The 22,367-nt window shown below is 37.3% G+C and overlaps 1 protein-coding gene across 4 annotated transcripts in view; it reads left to right on the top strand.

Moving 5' to 3' along the window:
* The window catches only part of LOC106068515 (receptor-type tyrosine-protein phosphatase R-like), a 71,661-nt gene that overhangs the window by 23,171 nt on the left and 26,123 nt on the right, over positions 1-22,367 (top strand). For all 4 annotated transcript variants that reach the window (XM_056044798.1, XM_056044797.1, XM_056044794.1 and 1 more), the window contains one exon: positions 3,531-3,934. In XM_056044798.1, coding sequence (XP_055900773.1) covers positions 3,531-3,934 — 404 coding nt within the window. The remainder of the gene's footprint in view (positions 1-3,530; positions 3,935-22,367) is intronic.

Below are 22,367 nucleotides of genomic sequence, written 5' to 3'. Positions count from 1 at the left end.
ACGATCCTGAAATGGGAAAGGTTGAAGTAACTACAAGTAGAACTTAGAATCTACCAGGGAAAGTGAACGAAAATTTTTTTTTGGAACATGATAATAAGCAAACATTTTTTAAACAACAAATAAGCGACATTATAAAACAAATATTACGGCAGTGTTGGTTTGTGCTGCGAAAAAAAAAAAGATTTTTAAACTACGTCTAAAACTGGTGGACCAATGGGAATATTTATATTTTAACTTGAGAAATAAAGCCATTTTCTGACGTGTAGGCCTACCATACTACCAGAGTACCATTAATTAATGTAAGTCCAGTCAGTAGTAAGAACTAAATCCACAGGTTTCTATTAAAGTTGTTTTTTTCGTTTTTGTACCTTTACGGTCGTGTGGCCCGCGACACGAGTGGAGGAATTTAATTGGCCCGCAGGTTGAATTCTGTTGGGCATCACTGATCTAACGCGTTTAGTCTTTTGTTTTTGAATCGGAAAATGTGTGTCGAAAACATATGTTTCTTTATACTAGAAAAAAAAGCAACTTCTGGAGAATCTGTAAACTTTTCCTCTGTTTCGAGACTAAGAAATTCATTCTCCTGGCATCTACAGTAAATATATTCATTGTATAATTTCTTATTAATAGCAAGAAGAGTTTATGTCAGAAAGGTTGTATTAAAAAGAGGTAAGACACACCTCGAATAAATTGTAAAAAAGGAGTCCAAAGAATGGGGTAAGACGCACCTCAGATAAATTGTGTAATAAAGGAGTTATCACATGCCGATACTATTATGCGAGGAGTACATATAGGAGATATTCAATTATTCATACATGGCGGAAAATACTTTTTTGTTTATTATGTTGAAACAAGGTCGAAGTAGATACTCGTATCTAGAGACAGGTAGCTTGATGCCCAGCAGATATTAGACGTAAATGGGAAGTGTTCCCTTAAAGACAAAGTTTGGGATTTGGGAAACACTGGTTTAGTTTATCGTGGAAATCTCCCATTGTGCACGTGGATCTACGTCTGTAATGGATGTGACCGTCGTAAGATCTTTTTTTTTTAACAATGTTTTATTTTTTATTGAGACATTGCCATTATACTTGGTTAATATTCTAACGTGAAGGCGCGGTGGCTGAGCGGTAAAGCGCTTGACTTCCGAACCGGGGTCTCGGGTGCGAATCCTGGTGAAGACTGGGATTTTTATTATCGGCCACAGAATCAGATGACCTTCACATCATCTGTCCTATAGACCACAAGGTCTGAAAGGGGAACTACTTTTTTGTTTTTACTAATATTCTAACGTGGATTTATAGCTACAATGAAGGAATACACAAGTGTCAAGATGTCGCGCCATCCTATTTTTTGGAAACGCTGCTGTATTGTAATTGTTGGTTTCCTTACTCTACAAACGTAATGCAAAATGAAACAGATGACCTTAACAATCTACCGTATAAATCACAAGGTCTGAAAGGGGGACCTTTTACATACATAATATAGACCAGTGATAGGCAAACTTTTTGAGGAACGGGCCAAAAAATTAAAGGCAAAATTTTGTCGGCCCATAATTATTTTATATAGTAAATACGGGAATTTAGTATCAGATTTCATGATATCACTATTTAACTTATGCCATCTATGAATCTACGAGTGTTTTAATGAAAGTTCTTCTTAGTTTTGATTCAGCTTTGGAAGTAGTTTTTACTAACTGCTGAGTAGTTCATCCGTCAATAGCAGAATTTAAGTCATTGGTTAACATGCATGACAAGATGCATGACGCGTAGGACGTTATCATCGTCTTTTATGAAGCAACGTCTGTATTATATAAGATAAGATAAGATCAATATATTTCTGACATCGCTTGTTCTAATACTGGTCATTAATATATTCTGTACCTTGTGTACACCTATCGTAATAAATGCATATTATTGAATTAGAACTTTCAAAATCCTTAGACTTTCCACAAATGCATTTAAAAAAAAAGTTGACCATTTTGTAACAGAACAGGTTTCATCGATACTTGTTATAAATATAAATAATGAAATAATTTATAAATAATTCTAATTGCGCTGTAACATTGACATTGTTTTTTTTGGGGGGTGGGGGGGTGGTGGGGGGGGGGGTTAGTGGTACTTCAGCAGAACTCCCAATCAGGCCTTGCAATCTATGGGGCAGTTGATGGAATCGTAAACATCTGTTTCTGTGACCCCCGGTTAACGAGGCCAGCACAACGACAATCCGTCTTTACTATTCCCCACCTAATCTCAGGTACCATTAGATATGGGTGCACTCAGGGGCGTCCTAAAAGGTACACCAAAATTTAGTTTAGGCCTCTATTGAAACTAAATGGAAGAACAACTTTTGACTGATTCATAGAAAAATGTGCTATATTACTCAAACAGTTCATCTGGTATTGAAAACGAGAATTCTAAAATTGTGAAAAAAAAAAAGATTTTTTTAATTAATACGACAAACAGGGGCCGGAGTTAGCTCGTGGGCCGTAGTTTGCTCATTAATGTTATAGACAAACACCTCATCGTTAGCTTTCAATGGTAGATATTTTGCTGCTTTTGTTTGAAGTTTAGTTTGACCAAAAATTGTTCCCTGACGTAATCTCTCAATAAATGAACTCGTCATTACAAACACTATTTTATAAAATACTTTTTCGATTTTAGCGTCTAAAAAACTTTCAATGCATCAGTCCTTATTCTATATTCAGTGATGCCCAAAATACGGCCTGCGGGCCAGACGCAGCCCGCGACTTAGTTCCATCCGGCCCGCCGAAATGTCGGCACAAAGAGTAACAAATCTGCAAGCCCCCCCTCCCCCCGCCCAAAAAAGGTTATAAAATGTCTCTCTTCCTACATTAGGGTCATCAATGTTTATCCGATTGATTGGTACCATGACCTTAAACATTTGTGCGTCTATGAAATGCGATTCTTAATGTAGAATCTACCAGAAAAAGTGATAGGCCTTTTACTTTTTTTGTGGAACATGATAATAAGCCAACATATTTGATTTCTAAAGAAATTGTAGCTGTTTTTTTTTTTGTAAGAACAACACTTTAACGGCATTATAAAACAAATTTGAAGGCATTCCTTGATTTGAGCCGCGGATAAAAATATTGTTAAACTACGTCTGGAGATTGGAGGATCGATGAGAATATTTACCAAAAAAGAGACAAAAAAATGAGTCGTTGGTAAAGCTAGCTACACTGTTGCTCATATTTTTAGTAGAGTAATGAAGCCGTTTGCTGACGCATGAAAAAAAAAAAGATAATAAAATCCCATTAATGAATGTAAGTGATAGATCCACAGGTTTCGAATCAAATATTTTCAGGTCAATTTCATTTCGTTTTTTGTACTGTTTCGTTTATGTGGCCCGCGACACCGGTTAGGAAATTACAATGGCCCGCAGTCGATTTATGTTGTTACATTACTCTTCAAATTGGTGTTCTTATTTGGTCTTTATGATGTGTTTGTTATGTTATAAGAATGTTATAATCAAACCGTTTAACATGTTCTCTTCGTTCTCTTCAATTCTAGTTATCCTCGTGGATGCTCTAAGTCTGCACGTGAATCTCAGGACCAATGGCCTGCCAGTAGATATGTCCTTGACCTTCTCCGACGACTTGATTTCCGGTTCTGTACCCACCACAAACATCATCAAAGGCTTTCCTAATGTGCATTCTTCGGCTCTGATTTTTTCCTCCAACACCGCTCGATCTAAAAAATCAGCGGACGAATCTGGCACAGTGAAGCGAATTCTGAATGGAGGAATATTCAGGGAAGCGATACTCCAAGAGCAGTCCTCCAAGGGCATTAAGCCAGACGTGCCAGCACACTCGGAAAGGATATTAGAGCCCCTGTTTAGGACTAAGCGGGAATCGGATGTAGAAGATAATGATGACCTGCCGTCTTGGGACGCACCGAAATATCGTCTGGCGATTGTAAGTATAGCTTTAAAAAAAATTCCTTTTGTAATAGCTCGTCTTTCATGAAAAGTGCGCACTAGTCCAATCTCTTTTGTAATAGATCATCCATAGACTTAATATATTATATCTAGAATGGAAACGTGGAAACAATTTCTTATCCGCGATTGATCGATTTTTATGTACGTAAACTCTTTTTCAAGCTGTATGGGAAGTCGCCCCAATCAATCTTTTCTTAGAAAAGTCATGATCTTTAGTTTTCAAAGTTTAGAAATAATGCAAAATCATTTCTCGGATTTTCTTTAGAATGGGCTATTAATCACGGAACTATATATTCATGCTAATATATGAAACAAAGCCATTTCCTGTTAGTTTCCATTCAGATAATGTTTCAAAAATCATAGATCGAAATAATTCATGTCTATTATTTCTATTGATTTTAGTTATCTTATGAACATTTAAATAGATTGATTACCTAGATCATTCTAGAATCTAGATTAAGTATCTAAAAATTGCAAAATAATAGTTATGAGACGAGAGTACTATTAATTTTTATGTTCAATTACAAGATCTAGATCTAAAAATATAATTGTATGTTACATAGGTATGGGTTGAAAAAAAAAACAACTTTACTTCTTATAACTACTTTACAAAACAACGCCTTGTTTTAAATTTTTAAAAAACCTTTCACATTTTTCGTAGTTTCAAAAGATCTTCATGTCTAGTCTAGATATAAGTCTATGGTGCGGGTTTACAGTTCAATGATAATTTGTCTTCACTTTGTAGACCTGCAGAATCTTATTTTATAAACTCTAACGTTTTTCATTTAGTTGGCAGCATTGATGTTCAGTTAAAGAGTCCTTGACATTGTTTAGTTTATCGTCCCCACTAGTTTATCTAGGTAGAAAAAAAAACTAGAACTAGCTAGATTTGTTTGGTGCGTCGAGTGTACAAAATAACGGAAGCTGTTACATTTGTAGGCTTCAAAATAATACTAACTTATAATCTATCCCTGCACTAACCTGATCCCCAGCGGTATAAGTAGTTGTGACGAAACTGATAAGTATAATCAGATTAATACCGATTGGAGAATAGACTAATGCTGAAACGGATTAGCCCTCTCATCGATCCTCTCAGACTTGAACGTCAGGTCAACATAAGAATGTTTGCTGACTCTGTTCATCTTTATGTTTTGTTTACTCTGCATTTCCAACTGCAGATTTGGTTCTACTTCTTATAAATTACGTTTCTTCAAAACAGAAGATCATTATTACTTTTATAGCTTTTATATAGCGCTACTTTCATGCTTATAGCATGCTCAGAGCGCGTTTGGTCCAATCTCATTTGTGGACCAGTTGGGGGGCAGGAGTTGGTTTTCCGTGCTGCCTTTAGGCGCTCAGTAAACACAACTTTGCCAGAGTCGGGTGTCGAACCTCGAGCCCCCTTCTAGGTAGCCAAGCCAAGCCAAGTTCAAGCGCACTTGTTCTCTCGACCACGCTTCCCACTCGCGATTCCTTTGTGTTAATCTAGTCGTGCATGTTGATTATAGAATTAAGCTCTACTAAGTTGTTGGTTTTCCTGGCTGATTCAGGCAACCCGTTACTTGCTCTAATGGCTGTAAGGGAAAAAGAACTTGTTGGAATAGTGTCCTATCATATGGAATAAGAAATGCGCCATCTCGACTTCGAGTTCTTTTTACTTGTAGTTAAAGCGACCTGTAAGTCTAATTAAACATTAAAAACTATGGATTAAAACGTCACAAAAAAAACATACACTAATCGGTAACTTACACTTCGGAATGACGTCACCATGGTCTATTTGAATCCCTTTCGCATTGGCAGTTTGGGATCGGAATAAAATTTCAGGCAGTCTTAATTTTTTTTTTTTTAAGTTTATACAATTTATTTTCCATTTGTAAAGCACTAAAAAAGTGCTTTCTATTTTTTTTTTAAATATATTTTTACTTGTTAATTTGTTTGTCTATTTTTACATTCAGTTTTTTTTTCTTGCATTGCGTAACTCTCCTCGTCATTTTCCGGTGTTGGCGCCATCGGGTGTAAAATTATTGGGCGGAGCAGTATGCCCACGGTTATTGATGGCTTCTCAAATACAAACATGTTTTTCTTTTTTTTTTTTTTTGCGACATCCCCATTCTCTCGTGTATAGGCTATATATTTATTTACGACATTACCCCTACCCCCACCCCTCCTCTCCTGCTACGCAATTTACCAAAACTCGTGACATTATTTGTAGCAAGACTTTCGGCTTCCTGGATCTCCTACCTGCCAATTGATGGATCGATTCTCAGCGAGGGCATCGATCCTCTTAGAAGCGACGCTAACGAAAATAAATAGGAATTCTTCTGAAATACAATCAATGGAATCGCTTTTTTTTATTATTATCTGTTTAAAGATGGAATCGAGTACTCGTCTACTTTAAGTGAAATTTATTTTATCAAGATTCCAGACGGTCATTGATCAAAAGAGTTGCCAGTGTCTTGTGGTATTAAAATAGAATGAAACTTGAGTCTAGTCTTCTACTTACTTCAGCGTACATTAGCCAAGGTGAAGGAACAGAAGTGGAGCAATGAGTTGTTATCAAAACAATTTCGAAAGAAATGTTATTGTCAGGTGTTGAAAGCTTTTATGAAAAATGTCAATTTTAGATCGTCTAGCAGGCAGAGGGTTAACACTTAGCTGAGTGAGTGTCTAACTTAATGGATTGACATTTTCACTACCTCAGAACGTTTCAAACAGTATTTGAATTCCATAATAGAAATTGATTAAAAGTAATCCTTCAGTACTGGTACTGGTTGAGAAACATTGGTATTAACAACAATACGATGATCAGCTTTGCACTTGACAACAATACGATGATCAGCTTTGAAGTTGGCAATAATACGATGATCAGCTTTGAAGTTGGCAATAATACGATGATCAGCTTTGAAGTTGGCAATAATACGATGATCAGCTTTGAAGTTGGCAATAATACGATGATCAGCTTTGAAGTTGGCAATAATACGATGATCAGCTTTGCAGTTGACAATAATACGATGATCAGCTTTGCAGTTAACAACAATACGATGATCAGCTTTGCAGTTGACAATCAAAGGATAATCAGCTTTGCAGTTAACAACAATACGATGATCAGCTTTGCAGTTGACAATCAAAGGATAATCAGCTTTGCAGTTGACAACAATACGATGATCAGCTTTGCAGTTAACAACAATACGATGATCAGCTTTGCAGTTGACAACAATACGATGATCAGCTTTGCAGTTGGCAACAATACGATGATCAGCTTTGCAGTTGGCAACAATACGATGATCAGCTTTGCAGTTGGCAAATATACGATGATCAGCTTTGCAGTTGGCAAATATACGATGATCCATTTTGTAGGTAACAAAAATGCGATTATCAGTTTGGCGGTTAAAAAATAATACAATTATCAGTTATGAAGTTGACAAGACCACAATAGTCGATTTTAGAATATCAGTTTTGCAGTTGACGAAAATACGATTATCAGTTTTTGGAATTTATATCATCCATTCATAGGCCTAATTATACACTTTTGGAGTTGACAAAAACAAACAAACAAAACGATGATTATTTATTGGTTTGTAGAAAATGCGATGATAAAGTTTGGACTTGTCTACATTATAAATGAATTTTTAAAAACTCGAATCGGTATTTTAAAAAAGCGGATTCCTTGAAAGACAGTGAAAGAAAAATGGTTTTGTCATGTCTTCTGGAGAAGTATCTGAATGGAGGAGTGTGTTTGGCTGGTCGATTGCTACTCGGCCATTGAGTTGTGTGAGACATGGTACAGAACTTGGTCAATGGAATTGATTGGCCCTTGGACAACTTGAGCCATACGTCTGGTACTGGAGGAGGATATTTGTTCCTGTTGGAAAATAAAAAAGAGTTCTTTGCTTTTTGTTGTAGTCCATTCTGAAAAGCCCTAAAGGTTTTGACCGCCCGTGGGGCTGAAGCACACCATTTCTCGTGGATTCGACTCGGTGATCTTCAGCCTTAACGGGTAATACGAAAATATGTAACTAAAACAATGAGAAGATTCAGAAAAAAATTTTCAGGGTCATTTCCAAGAACTTAGCCTGAATCTGACAGATGCTTTAAATATTATGTAACTCTTATACATTGGCGTCTATATCTCTCCCAATTTTCACCCACCACAGCTCCTAAACAATGTTACCTGAATATGCCAGATGCATTAAATATTATATAACTCTTAAACATTGGCGTCTATATCTCTCCCAAATTTCACCCACCACAGCTCCTAAAGAATGTTACCTGAATCTGCCAGATGCTTTAGATATTATGTAACTCCTATTTAGCACGGTCTCTATCTCTCCCATTTGTTCACCCCTTGACCGCTCCTAAAATGTGTACCGCTGTTATCTGCTGCCTGACCGTCGACGAATGATAAAAAGGAACCTGAAACAACCCTCTAGACATTTTTCACTTGAATGCTGCTCTTTATCACGAAAATTGAAAGAATAATGTTCAGTATTGATTAACTGTTAACCGTTATGGCTTAGCAAATAGGGCGTTAAGTGTCAATAAACAACAGACGACAATGACGTCATATCCTACTTTGACTGACAGCTGTAACCTAATTTCCTGGTTCCCATTTTAAATTATATTTTGATATCAATGACAGCTTTAGTAAGCCAGACTTTCAACAGAATGAAATTTTTAGCTCAGCCTCAGCCCAAATAAATAAATGAATAAAGCATAGACAAATTGGTAAGTTAAAATGGTAAGTTAGCCAAGCGGTTTAGGCGTCTCGGCCACACATTCCCTTGTTAGGCAAACCAATGCCTCAGTGGATTCAGAAATAACTACATCTAATAATATTGACAAATAGTGTTGTCAGATAGTATCGAAAACGTAAACTAGTTCAAAGTCGATGAATCTAAAACAGCAATAAATTTAAAACTGGGCCTATTCCTGTCCATCTATCCCAGTGGCGTTACAGACAATGGGGGTGGGGGGCTGCTTCAACACATCCTTCCATTCAGATCTCTCTTGAGCTTTTTCGTCTCAATGCCCCAACTTTAAACTGTTGAGGATCTTCCGCTGCGACTTCAAAGCCACCGTTTTCGTGGTCTGCCCTTTGGGTTGCCTACCTTTTTTGTTTTGTTTTGCCGGTATAATATCTTTGCTCCTATGTTCCCTGACATTCTTTCAAGGCGACCTTAGACTAAGACTGCTTTATTGATCTTTATGGAAATTTGTTGTGATTACAAGGACTCTTTTCTCCTATACAGACAACACGACAGAAACATACACATAAATAGAACAGACACAATATAAAGAGTACATTCAGCGACTACACACAGGCATCTTGGTCCTTTTCATGTTTCCTGATGAGAGGGTGGCGTTGATATTGTCTGACCTAGTAAGGTACGAACGAGTTTTTGTACCGCTCTGTTCTTGCCTTGATTGACAGTAGTCGCCCACTTCGCGACGACTTGACGTAGTTATGATAGGGCGGGTGGCTGTTGTCTGTCAAGATTTTTCCAATTTTTCTAAGACATTTCTATTCATAAAGTTCCAAAGACCTTCCCAATAAAGTCTTTTTTATTTATTCCCATCACTAGAGATGGGTCTTCATGGTTTACCTCCTGGCTAGAACGTGTTCTCTATCCAGTTGCATCTTGTATTTTTTTCTGAACATTTAATTTTAAGTTGGATTGTTTTGTTTTTTTTTTTGTTTTTTTTTGGGGGGGGGGGGGTTTAATCCAGTTAATAACATTAGCTATTATCCTAAAATAAAAGTTTTCAAAGCAGAGGTCTAGTGAAGATTACACAATATTTCAATCTGGTCTGATTCTTTCCCAGGCATCGATGAAGAAAAGGTATTATCGATCTGTTCTATTTTTCTTTTCACAGACATTCTGTAAATCACATTCTCTTGTGATAAAATACAATTTGGGGGGGGGGGGGAAGTGATCGTAAATAGAGGAGTTGGAGGTCTGGGAGTGAATAAAGTTTGAGTTTGAGTGAGAAAGTGAACATTGTTAAAGTGGGGGGGGGGGAAGTAGTTATCATTTGACAGACTTATTGTCCTACAGCTTGTGATATGTCTCATTTATCTTATCTTATCAATTACAGACGTTCACTCAAAAGATAAGATATGTACGTGACACCCTTATCCACTAATTCATTGGTTTTTCCTGTCTGATTAAAGCAACTCTTCCTATGCTCTAATGGCACTGGGGAAGAACGACTGTCGTTTAATGGTATGATGATGTTGAATTAGTAAAGTGCTTTTATCTTTGTGCAGCCTATTCCTTTTTAGCATTGCATTAGTTTTTGTGCATTTTCTTTTGGCCATGCAGAATCAAAATAATTTCTAAGCACTTCTGTTTGTTTATTGAAATCTAACTTTATAAAAAATATATTTTAACACTTCCTTTATTCTACGCACCGGATACACCAAACAAAAAAAAGTTAGCTCATAGACATATATAGGTCTGAGTTAGCTATTTATAGTTGTTGTTTTCGCCCTTGATGAAATTCTCCAATATCTATTGTTCAGAGTTCTCTTCCCCTATTGCTCTGAAGGAAAGATTCGTCTTTGTTGAAGAGAAAACATCACAATGGGTTGTACAATGTTTTTAGTCTTGGACCAGACCCTTTTATTTTGTTGGCTGAGTCTTTTCGAAATTATACAATGTTGTGTTATTATATATTATCGGAATGATCAAATCTTTACAATATTTCCCTAAGCTAAATCTCCAGATTTGTAACAATAAGCAAAGTATAATCTATAAATAAATAAGTAAATTAATAAATAAATAAAGCTCATAGAGCTCGTTCTCTCAACACTGTAAGATTTATCTCCCCTTTTCTATCTGCAGCAAAATTATTGAATTACCACTAATTAGTTAACCCATTGTTTTATTCATTGGTTGTCATCGACAATGAATAATAGACTAACCAGTAAACTTTATCCAAGAATGGGAAGTGGGAGAAATAACGTGTACAAGATTTGTAACAGAAAGACAGAGTGAGTTGATAGAAGCTTTGTAAAATAAAACCCAAACTGAGAAATATGAAAGAAAAAATTAAAGTCTGTGTTATTGGCTATGACTGGTACATTACATACTTAAAAAAAAAAGTCCACAGAGTATTAAAACACTTAGCTTCCAAACCTAGGAGTATCAGGTTCGAATCTCGGTAAAGACTTGGATTTTGAATTTCCTAAATTTTAGGATGCCCCTGAATCTACCCAACTCTAATGGGTACCTTACATAAGTTGAGGAAGTAGCAGAGGTTGGTTGGTGTGCTGTCCACATGACACCCTCGTTAATCCGGCCATAAAAACAGATGAATTTTACATCGTCTGCCCTAAATATCGCATAGTCTGAAGGGGGTACTTTACGTTTTTTTATTTTGCGAAGTGAAAAATGAAAGAAGATCGTCCGCTTTCATAAAACGTCTTTCATAATTTCATAAAACGTCTTTCATAATTTCATAAAACGTTTTTCATAATTTCATAAAACGTCTTTCATAATTTCATAAAACGTCTTTCATAATTTCATAAAACGTCTTTCATAATTTCATAAAACGTTTTTCATAATTTCATAAAACGTCTTTCATAATTTCATAAAACGTCTTTCATAATTTCATAAAACGTCTTTCATAATTTCATAAAACGTCTTTCATAATTTCATAAAACGTCTTTCATAATTTCATATACTAGTCGACCGGCGGCGTACATACGCCGCTATTTTGCTTGGCCGGCCTTATGCCACTGCAAATTGGAATAAAACATTCTTAAATTCTTAAGTGTATTGGAATGAAGCACAAATAGCCTATAACCTGAAATGTTGGGCCTACCCCTTTTGTACTTTACCATGTACGAATACAATGTTGAGTAATCTGGATACTGGTTAATAATTCGTCTCAGTTTTTTTGAGCTCCGTTTGGGTTGTATGAGCTATTTTTAGCCCAAACAGTGATTTCGAGAACAAAATTGTAATAGCTTTTGTTGTTATGGCGACCGTTGGCAAGTTTTATCACGTGACATAAAGTGAAACATCCAATCACGTTCTCATGGGAACTGGTCCGAACTACTACTGTATATTTCTATATACCAGTGTTTCCCAAACTTCCGCGAGGCCTGAATAGGAGTCAACGAACTGCTGGAATAATTAACTAGTAGGTCACCACGTGAGATAATCTCTCTTAAAAAATAACCAAAGTGTTCTGCTAAATAATCAGAATGTGCGAAGTGTTCCGCTAAATACTCAGAATGTGCGAAGTGTTCCGCTAAATACTCAGAATGTGCGAAGTGTCCCGTGAAGGAAAACGTTTGGGACACACTGCTCTATACCATTATAGTTTGCTCCTCTTCTGTCGTGTCATCCGAGACATTCTTGTCATCTTAATATAAGACAAACAATCTGATGTCATTGAAAATAGAGCACATTGAAGCTATTTCAATACGTGAATACAATGGCGCTGAGCGATTCTGGACTGCTCCTAGAATAGATATTAAATTGGTCAATAATAGATGTTTGTATTGGTCTTTAAATAGATAATTACCCGTCTATTGAATTATATTTTATCTTAGTGAATATATTAATTATTCATGGATCAGCCACCACGTATAGTGTGTGCCACAATTACTTTAAACACAATTACTCGCTTAAAAAGAACTATTCTTCTATGATTGAAATATAACTAATTTTTGGTTAGAGATGATTTGATTAAAAATCCTATTCTTGATTACCGTTCTTCATGGGTCGAACTTCCCGTGTACAACGTCAGTGCAGTTGTGTCCCCCCTCTTTTTTTTTTCCTCAATTATATCTACTCATTATGATGGATGCTGGTTGCTGTTTGGACTTGGGCCATGTTTGCAGTCGTTATGGATAGCTGGATCAGACTAAAGACGGCTAATTAGGCGAACGTCTGTTTAGCGCTGGGAACTGGGCCGGGGGGGGGGGGTAAGATTTGATTCTTGGTTAGAGTCTGGTATTTCTTGTTAGCAGACGTGTAAGTTTGTAGTGTAGAACAGCTTGGGAATGTCATCCCTGTAGCTCTGCTGAGTATCCCTCTATCGACTGCGAAAGAGCTCACAGCTCAGCAGCAACAAAGCTGGCTAGAAGAAGAAGAAGATCTCTCTATCGCTGAGCGATCTAGAAATGAAAGTGAGGTATCGTTAGGATCCCAGGCGTGGAATCGAAATGCTATAAAAGCATCCTCTACATATCACCTACCAGACCACATGACACATGAGGAGATTCCCGAAGCAGGATCAAAATTTCAATAAGGCTTCACGATCACCTGCTGACCACTGTCAGTTAACTCAAACAAACTAAAACTGTATTACAATATCACGAGGTCCTCGTGGCTCGCAAAGACCTTCCTACAGGGAACAGCATCAGTGGAAAGAAGAAGAGGCAGACAGAGAAAGCGATGGGAAGACAACGTCTAAGAATGGATCGACCTATCATCGAAAGAGATCCTAGTCTAGACGAAAGTCAGAGAGGAATGGAAAAAGACGGTCCTTAGATCGTGTGTGGGGCCCCAACGATTCAACAGACTAAGGGGAAAATAAAGGTGATCCCTAGAAGACATATTATATATATATATATAGTTAGATATCCCAGTGCTGGTGTTGTTTTATTATTAGCCATATGATATTGTAATTTAATGGTCACACAGTTATAATAACAATAACTCGATGTAGCAATACGAATTTTTCAAACTAGTTCTCTCCCTTAACCTTCCAAGAGTCCTATCGATTTAAAAAATAATAATTTCTTGACACAGTAAATTGTTGTTGTTTTTTTTAGTTAAGTCACTGGTAAGGAAGGAGAGGAGGGGGGGGGGAGAAGGAGGTGGGGGTAGTTCTAATCTCGCTCAAAACCTGGCAGGCATGCAAAAGTAGAAGACAGCACTGCGGGCAATTTAACAGAAGGTCTATATTTCTGCTAAATGTCAAATGTCGCCTTCATGTCAGCACCATGAGATAGAAATGCAGTTACCTGTGAGGTGGTCAATGAAATGTTAACTTTAAATGTGATGTGAACTTAAACCCGTAGAAGTTTTTTTTCTTAACAGAAAGCTTTTCGTTTTTAGTAAAAGCGCGGATCAATTCTAGACTTTGAAAAGATGTCTCTTAGTGTTCGTTGTGGTCTGTCTGTCCGTCTTTCCGTCTGTCACGTTTAGATTTTGCAAAGTGTAGATGCAACGGCTACTTTTAATCTTCTCAATGCGAACCCTTTTTATTTTTAGATTTAAATATGAAAGCCATTTTTTGGGGGGATAAAATTATATTATTTCTTAATCTATTCACTATTAATAGCAGAAACAAATGAGACCTGTATCATAGAAGCTATATAATTTATATATATATATATATATATATATATATATATATATATATATATATATATATATGTATTTATTTATTAGTACTTGATGTATTTTCTGTAATATGAGCTACTAATAATTTATCGACTTCGTGTATTTTTTGTTAAAATAAATAAAATAATCTTTGTACTGTGAATTAGACATATTTTTTAAAAATTAATAAACAGTATTTAGTGTTATTTTATAGCTAGTGCTTCTAGCCTCAGGGCGGCCATGTTTCTTTCTAACACTTGACCAAAGGAAACGAACTACTCCAAAGGCTGTGAATGAGAGATTGGTCATTGACCACCCCTCTTGTCCATAGGTCAACCATCAATTACATGATCATTCAGCCACACCCGTTAGTCCAGGCTCACGATGAACCACATCTTCATGACAATCAGTTCATTGAGTATTTATGGGCTCATTCAGTACTTATGGGCTCATTCAGTGCTTATGGACTCATTGAGTACTTATGGCTCATTGAGTACGTTTGGGCTCATTATGTACTTGTGGGCTCATTCAGTACTTATGGGCTCATTGAGTACTTATGGGTTCATTGAGTACTTTTGGGCTCATTAAGTACTTAAGGGCTCATTTAGTACTTATGGGCTCATTGAGTACTTATGGGCTCATTCAGTACTTATGGGTTCATTGAGTACTTTTGGGCTCATTAGTACTTAAGGGCTCATTGAGTACTTATGGGTTCATTGAGTACTTTTGGGCTCATTGAGTACTTATGGGCTCATTGAGTACTTATGGGCTCATTCAGTACTTATGGGTTCATTGAGTACTTTTGGGCTCATTAAGTACTTAAGGGCTCATTGAGTACTTATGGGTTCATTGAGTACTTTTGGGCTCATTGAGTACTTATGGGCTCATTGAGTACTTATGGGCTCATTCAGTACTTATGGGTTCATTGAGTACTTTTGGGCTCATTAAGTACTTAAGGGCTCATTGAGTACTTATGGGCTCATTGAGTACTTATGGGCTCATTGAGTACTTTTGGGCTCATTATGTACTTATGGGTTCATTGAGTACATTTGGGCTCATTATGTACTTATGGGCTCATTGAGTACTTATGGCTCATTGAGTACTTAAGGGCTGATTGAGTACTTATGGGCTCATTGAGTACTTATGGGCTCATTCAGTACTTATGGGTTCATTGAGTACTTTTGGGCTCATTATGTACTTGTGGGCTCATTCAGTATTTATGGGCTCATTGAGTACTTATGGGTTCATTGAGTACTTTTGGGCTCATTAAGTACTTGTGGGCTCATTGAGTACTTATGGGCTCTTTGAGCGCCTATCAACATTACCACTGCAACACTAATGGTAACATCGTCTGCCGGCTTCCCTTCCCAGACACGCGTCTATATTTTGGTTGTCGATAGTTTTTATTTCAAGACGTCTGATATTCGTGCTTAAAATATTGAAGCCTAATTTTTGACCTGCATAGCAGGTATCACATATGAAGCGTTACCAAACGTGTGACCCATTGGCGGGCCGCATCTAAGTTTGTGTATAACACAAATTCTATTTAGAATATTGTTATTTTTTAAAATACCCATTGTATTTAGTTTTTAAAAACATTCACATGAATAGAACTTTTTACTTTAAAATATCGCTTAAATGTATACAATTTTGTTTTCAATGTCCCTTGAACATAGATGTATTTATTTCCAAGAAAATTAGTGTTTGTTTTTTCCAAGACTATTGAAACCTGAACATATCCTCCGATTTAAGCTTTATAATTTAAAATGAGTATGTCCAGAGTTGACAACATTATAGGGTTAGGTTGCTAGGATATTTCGAGATTTGTCAAGACTAGAGACGAACCTCACACTTAGTACCAAAACAAAAATTGTCACACATTTTATTTTAACTCTTTAATTCAGTTTCCTTGTCTCTCAGCTTGTTAGTGGCTTCAGTGGCTCTGTGATTAATATTTATCCGAAGTTACATCCTCACTTTTCACCCTCTAGACCAGTGATTCTCAAACTGCGGTGCGAAAATCCCAAGGGCTCCTCCAGGCGGCCGTAGGGGGGTCCACAGAAAGCTTAAAGCAGTTGATCTGTTGAAATTTATTTTTTTTTTCAAAGTCTGTCCCCATCACTGGTATAATTTGTTTAATAATCAACACGCCCCTCGCTAGTGTTTAATATGTCTATTACGTAGCCTACTATTTTATAGCGACCTTAACCAAAGATTTAAAGATATTCTTCACTTGGATATTCCCTGATTAGGTATTGAACTATTGATCTTTATTGTGCGTAGACACAGATCCCAATCACAGATGAATCCATTATATAAGACCTACATGAGCAGCTTATTGAAATATCCAACAATGAGAAATTTAAATCGATAATTAAACAATGCCCAAAAATTCTGGTTTTAAAAACAGATTCTAGGCGTTATGGGTCATCAGGGCCGGCCTTAACAAGTGCGGTGCCCTATACGAAACGGATTGCGCAGTGCCCAGTCTGGGTAGGGATAAGGATAATAAGTGAAAATAAAGATTTTGTATTGGAAATTAATTCGTCTTTATGTTTTATTCATTTTTTACTAAGTACAAAAGCATGGTCAAATTTTATGAACCTTGCATGTGGCGAAGTCATACAGTATGCTATCAAAGTTCTGTTTCCTACACAGATCACGCCCAATGGCAACAGTTGCCAAATTGTTCAATCTATCTTCGTGACTTGTTGACCTCAAGTAATCCTTGATTAGTTTGAGGTGCGAGAAGCTTCTTTCGCCAGATGCCACAGTTACGGATATTGTTAAAAATATTCCGAGTGCAACAAAGTAGTTTGGGAAAGCAGTGTATCTTTCATTAGTGGACAGATAAGCTAAAATTTCTACCGGGGTTGCAGTGGCCTAAGGCCGGCCCTGTGGGTCATTGTACAGATATCGTTGACCACTATCTCGTCTTCTCTGGTACAACTTGGATTCATTGCCGTAATAACCCTCATCACTTATACAAGAAACTACTATTCTATCCAATCATTAATATTTTTGTGCTCGTTAAGATTTGAAATTCTACTTACAAACACGCATAAACACGCATGAAATCTCATCCAATCATTAATATTTTAAAACCTTTTTTAAACACAAGTCATAATTAATTCCAGTATACACTCCATCAACAATTATTTTTTTTTTACATTTATATTGACTTTTCACATAGGGGTCCGTGGGCAAGTTCTGACTCTATTAAGGGGTCCACAGGTCAAAATCGTTTGAGAAACTCTGCTCTAGACTACTTTTCTTCTTTTTTTTTTAATATGTGAGAAATTTCAATTGAGTATCATCTCTCCTTCTCTCTCTCTCTCTCTCTTTCTCATCTCTTCTCTGTCTCTCCCTCTCCCTCGGCAACCACCGATAGACTAGACATCTACTCCTATCCATAGATCTAGATAAAACGGTATAAGGGTGGGAGGAGGGGGGAAATGACTATGGCTCGCTTAGCCCGGGGCTACCATTACCAATTTTATGCTCTTGGAACTGGCATTGATCGAGTTTATCACATTGCTATTAATAGCTCGCCTGGCGCTGAATAACGAGCGAAAAAAAAAGGTGGGGATGGGGGTGAATAAATACGGTTACTCTTGGATTAAAAAAAAGGGAAGGGGTGGGCAAAGTGTCAGGGAGATAATCAACACGTGTAAACACACACATATCAAGCGTTATCTCCCCTCAGTAATACAAGTTAATGAACATAGAAGAAGATTATTGTTAATTTAAAAAAAAAAGAATAAAAAATGATTTTAACTTATCTGTCCTTTTTTTTGTCACTGCTCCCTTTAACTGATCTTCCATTGATTTTCTGTGGAACTAATTGTGTGTGTCTGCGCTCGTGTGTGTGTGTAAAGCCAGCGTGTCCGATAAAGTTGTTTTTATTCAAATCCAGCTTCCAGCATTCCGCGGTTAATATTTGATAGGATTTGCGACAAATAATATCAACATGCACACAAAAAAAAAGTGTGTGTCCCCTTTGGGACATTCTATGTTATGAATTGGGCTAGGAATACAATAACATAGAGAAAATCATTTGGATATTTACAAAGAAGAAGTTTCAAAATACGGATATTTACATTCGACTAGTGTAACGACCATTAGTAACATCACAAAACACAGAGATATTTCAGAATGGCAGGCTTAAAAAAGTACAGATTTAATAAAAGACATAACACTGAAACATAACTTACAAATACATGTGCAAAAATCGCAAACTAACAAGGTTAGAAAAGACAGTTTGTGTGGAAACACAAACTCAAAATCGGCCCCCGAAGTGGTTCACCCAGGCAGGCTTCAATATTTTCAGAAAGAACATCCGAATGAAATTATATCAAAGACAAATGAGAGATAAGAATGGAGAAAGAAGGTTAACAGATCTTTTGTAGAGCCCCAAGGGTCCAGCAGATCAAGGGATAGGTGAAATAGAATGTAAAGTTAGATGTGAACCTGGCCTAACTAGTTCCCCTTTCAGACCTTGTGGTCTATAGGGCAGATGATGTAAAGTTCATCTGTTTTTGTGGCCTACGGTTAACGAGGGTGTCATGTAGCCAGCACAACAACCAACCGCCCCAACCCTAACCCCAACTATGATTATGTCAGGTACCCATTAGAGCTGAGTGGACTCAGAGGCGCCCAAGGATTCCAAAGTTAAAAATCCCAGTCTTCACCAGGATTCGAACCCGGAACCCCCGGCTCGGAAGCCAGGCGCTTTACCGCTCAACCACCGCGCCTCCCCTGGCCTAACTGATGTCTTATAATTGATCTAATTTTTTGAAAAGGCTCAATCTCTTATTCGAATCCTAAAAAAAATAAATAAAAATAAATAAAAAATTTAAAAAATTCAGAAATCGCCGTAATAAAGCAAATGCTTAGGAAAATTAAGTTTATAAGATTACTATTCGTTTTAAATTAGGTCTAACTTATAATGCATACTAATTAGCTTTTTCTCTTTAAAAAAATTCTTGCATAACTGATTTTTAAAATTAGATTTTTCGATTTCAGAAAAAAAAAGTAGCCGTTGCATCAGAACTTTGAATGGTCTAAAATATTGTGATGTCCGATTTTCAATATCTTTTCTAGTTTACGAGATCTAAACGGGACGGACGGACAGACGGACAGACATTTCACACAAAACTAATAGCGTCTTTTCCCCTTTCGGGGGCCGCTAATAAAATACTCAGATATACAAAGAAACAGAAAGAAAGAGACTAAGACAAATTCGTACAAATTTCCTATCGCCCGGGGAATGAAATGGGTTGCCTGAATAAGCCAGAAAACACCAATGACTTAGCAGACTTTTAGTTTCTAATTAACTAGCAAGACTAGAAGATGAATACATGAATATTTGTTCTGTTCTCATAGTGCATTGAACGTCCATGATGTGTTGCTAACAGCGCTTTATAAATTAAATTATGATTGTTATTACGCGTAGGACGTAATTATCTTCTCCGTTGAAGGGACGTCTGTAATGTATGAGATATGTAGGATGAGACCTTATGATGTTTTTCATGTGTTTATACTTTAAATATGTTTTTATTGACAAAATGTTTGTGTTTGTCATTGCGTTTGTTTGTGTGTACGCCAGTGTCTCGTATTAAACGTGCCAAAGCTGAAAAAAAAAAAGTATTTTGTTACACATTTATCTCGACATCAGTGTCAAGTCATAAAATCTTCGGGGAGATAAAAAAATAAACTTTGACTGTGCGGTAACCAGCATTCAGATTATTTCTGGACGGTACGCGACGTTTTGGTTCAGCCGTTTTGGCGTTGACCGTTTTGGCGTTGACCGTTTTGGCGCTAGAAGTTCTGACGATAATGAAAAAAAAGCCTTTTATATTATTTTTGGCACTATACTTATTTCATCTGTTCATTGACCTTCGTCGTATGGGTTCTGTGACAGTTCGCGTAACATAATTTCTCCCCCCCCCCCCCCCCTTCCGGTCAGCAGATGTTTTTAAGCAGAGTATCACGAGAGAGGCCTGTCCATTCTTTTACATTGTCCATTAAGCCTTTTTTCGGACGACGACGCGCTCCCTCCCCTGTACCATGAAGGATAACTTTTGACAGTGAGTCGTGTCTTACATTATGAACGGACCAGGTCAGCTTTCGTTTCCTCATAATTCTTCTTTTTTTTTTGCCAGCCAGAGTGTTGACTCTTTACTAAAGGAAATATACATTCTCTTCCCCCCCCCCCCCCCCCCCGAAAAAAATTATTAATAATTATAATAGCAATATCTTCGATTCTGAAGATTAAGGCAGAGTGCGGTGTTTCAAATGACTACGCAAACCCAGTATTGACCTACATATTTTTCCGTATCTAGTACCGTTGTCCGCCGGCGGTCTATTTATTAAGTTTTCTTTCCGTCTTCTGCGCCTGTCTTCAATAAGGGCTTTCCTTTTGGGTCTCAAATGAGCTCTCCAACTTTCAGATGCCATTAATTGACTAATAAAATGTTATTCTTCTTCTTCTTCGTTCTCATTTTTATGTTGGAGCGTTCAGATGACTAGACCAATACATGAGATGAACTGCGCAGTGGTTTCCAAATCAGGGAGCTCTCCATATAGTTTTCTTTCTATTGGGGGTGTTTTGGGGCCAGTGTCTTGTTCGGGCCTCTTGGTAAAGAAAACAGTTTTGGAGGACATGACCGGCATTATCTGGTGACACTCCACATGGGCAGACTTCACTGGTTCCAATTTTGAGCTTCCGGTACATGTGTTGTCGCATTCTGTTGTGTCCGGTCCTGAGTCGAAAGATTAGACGTTGATCTTGTCGGGATAGCTTATAAATACAAGAACTTATATGAATCATTTTTTGGGGGTAAGAAAAACATTGCATCAATTTTTCCACAGCATATTTCATCTCACTCTGTCTGCGAGAAAAGTTGAACACGTTATTTCTCCCAAGATGAAACTGTGCACAAATGTTCATTGGCATAGACAAGGCATACAAAATAACATTAAAATAACCAGTTAGTCAATTACTTAGTGGTAATTAATTATTTTGTTTGATACTGACAAGGGAAATTAATTCTTCAGTATTCAGAGACGGCTAAATACTTCGGGTTTTGTCCCCTTAGAATTAGATACTAGTGCATGTTATTTCTCCCACACCTATTCACGGATCTAGTTACAGCTTCAAACAATTATTTTTTTTTTATTAACAAAATATGAATCAATAAAAATTTAACCAATTATTTGTAATTAATTTTTGTGTTTGACATTAGTGAAATTTACTATACATATCAAATCTTCCTCATTGCCGCTAGTTAGTTGCTCACTTCTTTTTTTTTTTAAAGTTTAAATCTATAGATGCTTCTTCGATATTGAAATTTTTTGGATGCTATAAACGAAAATCATTTAGAAAATGTAATTCTGCTGGGATAAAAAGTGCACAAAACGTATTGTTACGAATCTCACTATCCAGGCTCTCTGCAAACTGCACCTTACACCACCAACTTAAAGAACTTGACAACTCAGGGCTCCAAAGTAACGTAACACTTTAATACTTGAATAAATAACAGCCAATACTGTACAATTGGCAACACGTACACTGTACAAATATCTCTCCGATAACACCGTTCCGCCGTATCAACTCTTGCACTGGCCTCTCCGTCTCGTTCCGAGCTTGCACTGGGTTCAACAGTTCAGGACTGACTTTACACACTAGGTTCGTTGTGTCGGACTCGATCGCAGACCAAGATCAAGACGCCGTTCGTCTCAACTGTACTTGACAGTACTCCGCACTGAACCGTCGTAATGCTCCGTACAGAACCACACCGTTGAACTGTGCTGTAGTCGACCCGGACTGTATCGAACCGGGCTGTAGTGGACCTTCTGTCGTGGACCGTGCTGTATTGAGCCCCTTTTCTCAACCGTCTTGACTGCGACACCTCCGCTCTTATATAGGGTCCCTACTGGCCCTTCTCGAACCGGACAGAACGCCGCTCGACGTTTCTAGGTGGTCAGATGACTACAACTCTCGTGACGCTCCTGAGCTCTGTTCACGACGGCGATCCTTCCCGAACTGTCCTGTTGACACTCGAC

The sequence above is a fragment of the Biomphalaria glabrata genome, chromosome 10 (assembly GCF_947242115.1).
Source record: "Biomphalaria glabrata chromosome 10, xgBioGlab47.1, whole genome shotgun sequence".
NCBI lineage: Eukaryota > Metazoa > Mollusca > Gastropoda > Planorbidae > Biomphalaria > Biomphalaria glabrata.
This window is presented reverse-complemented; position numbering and strand designations above follow the sequence as displayed.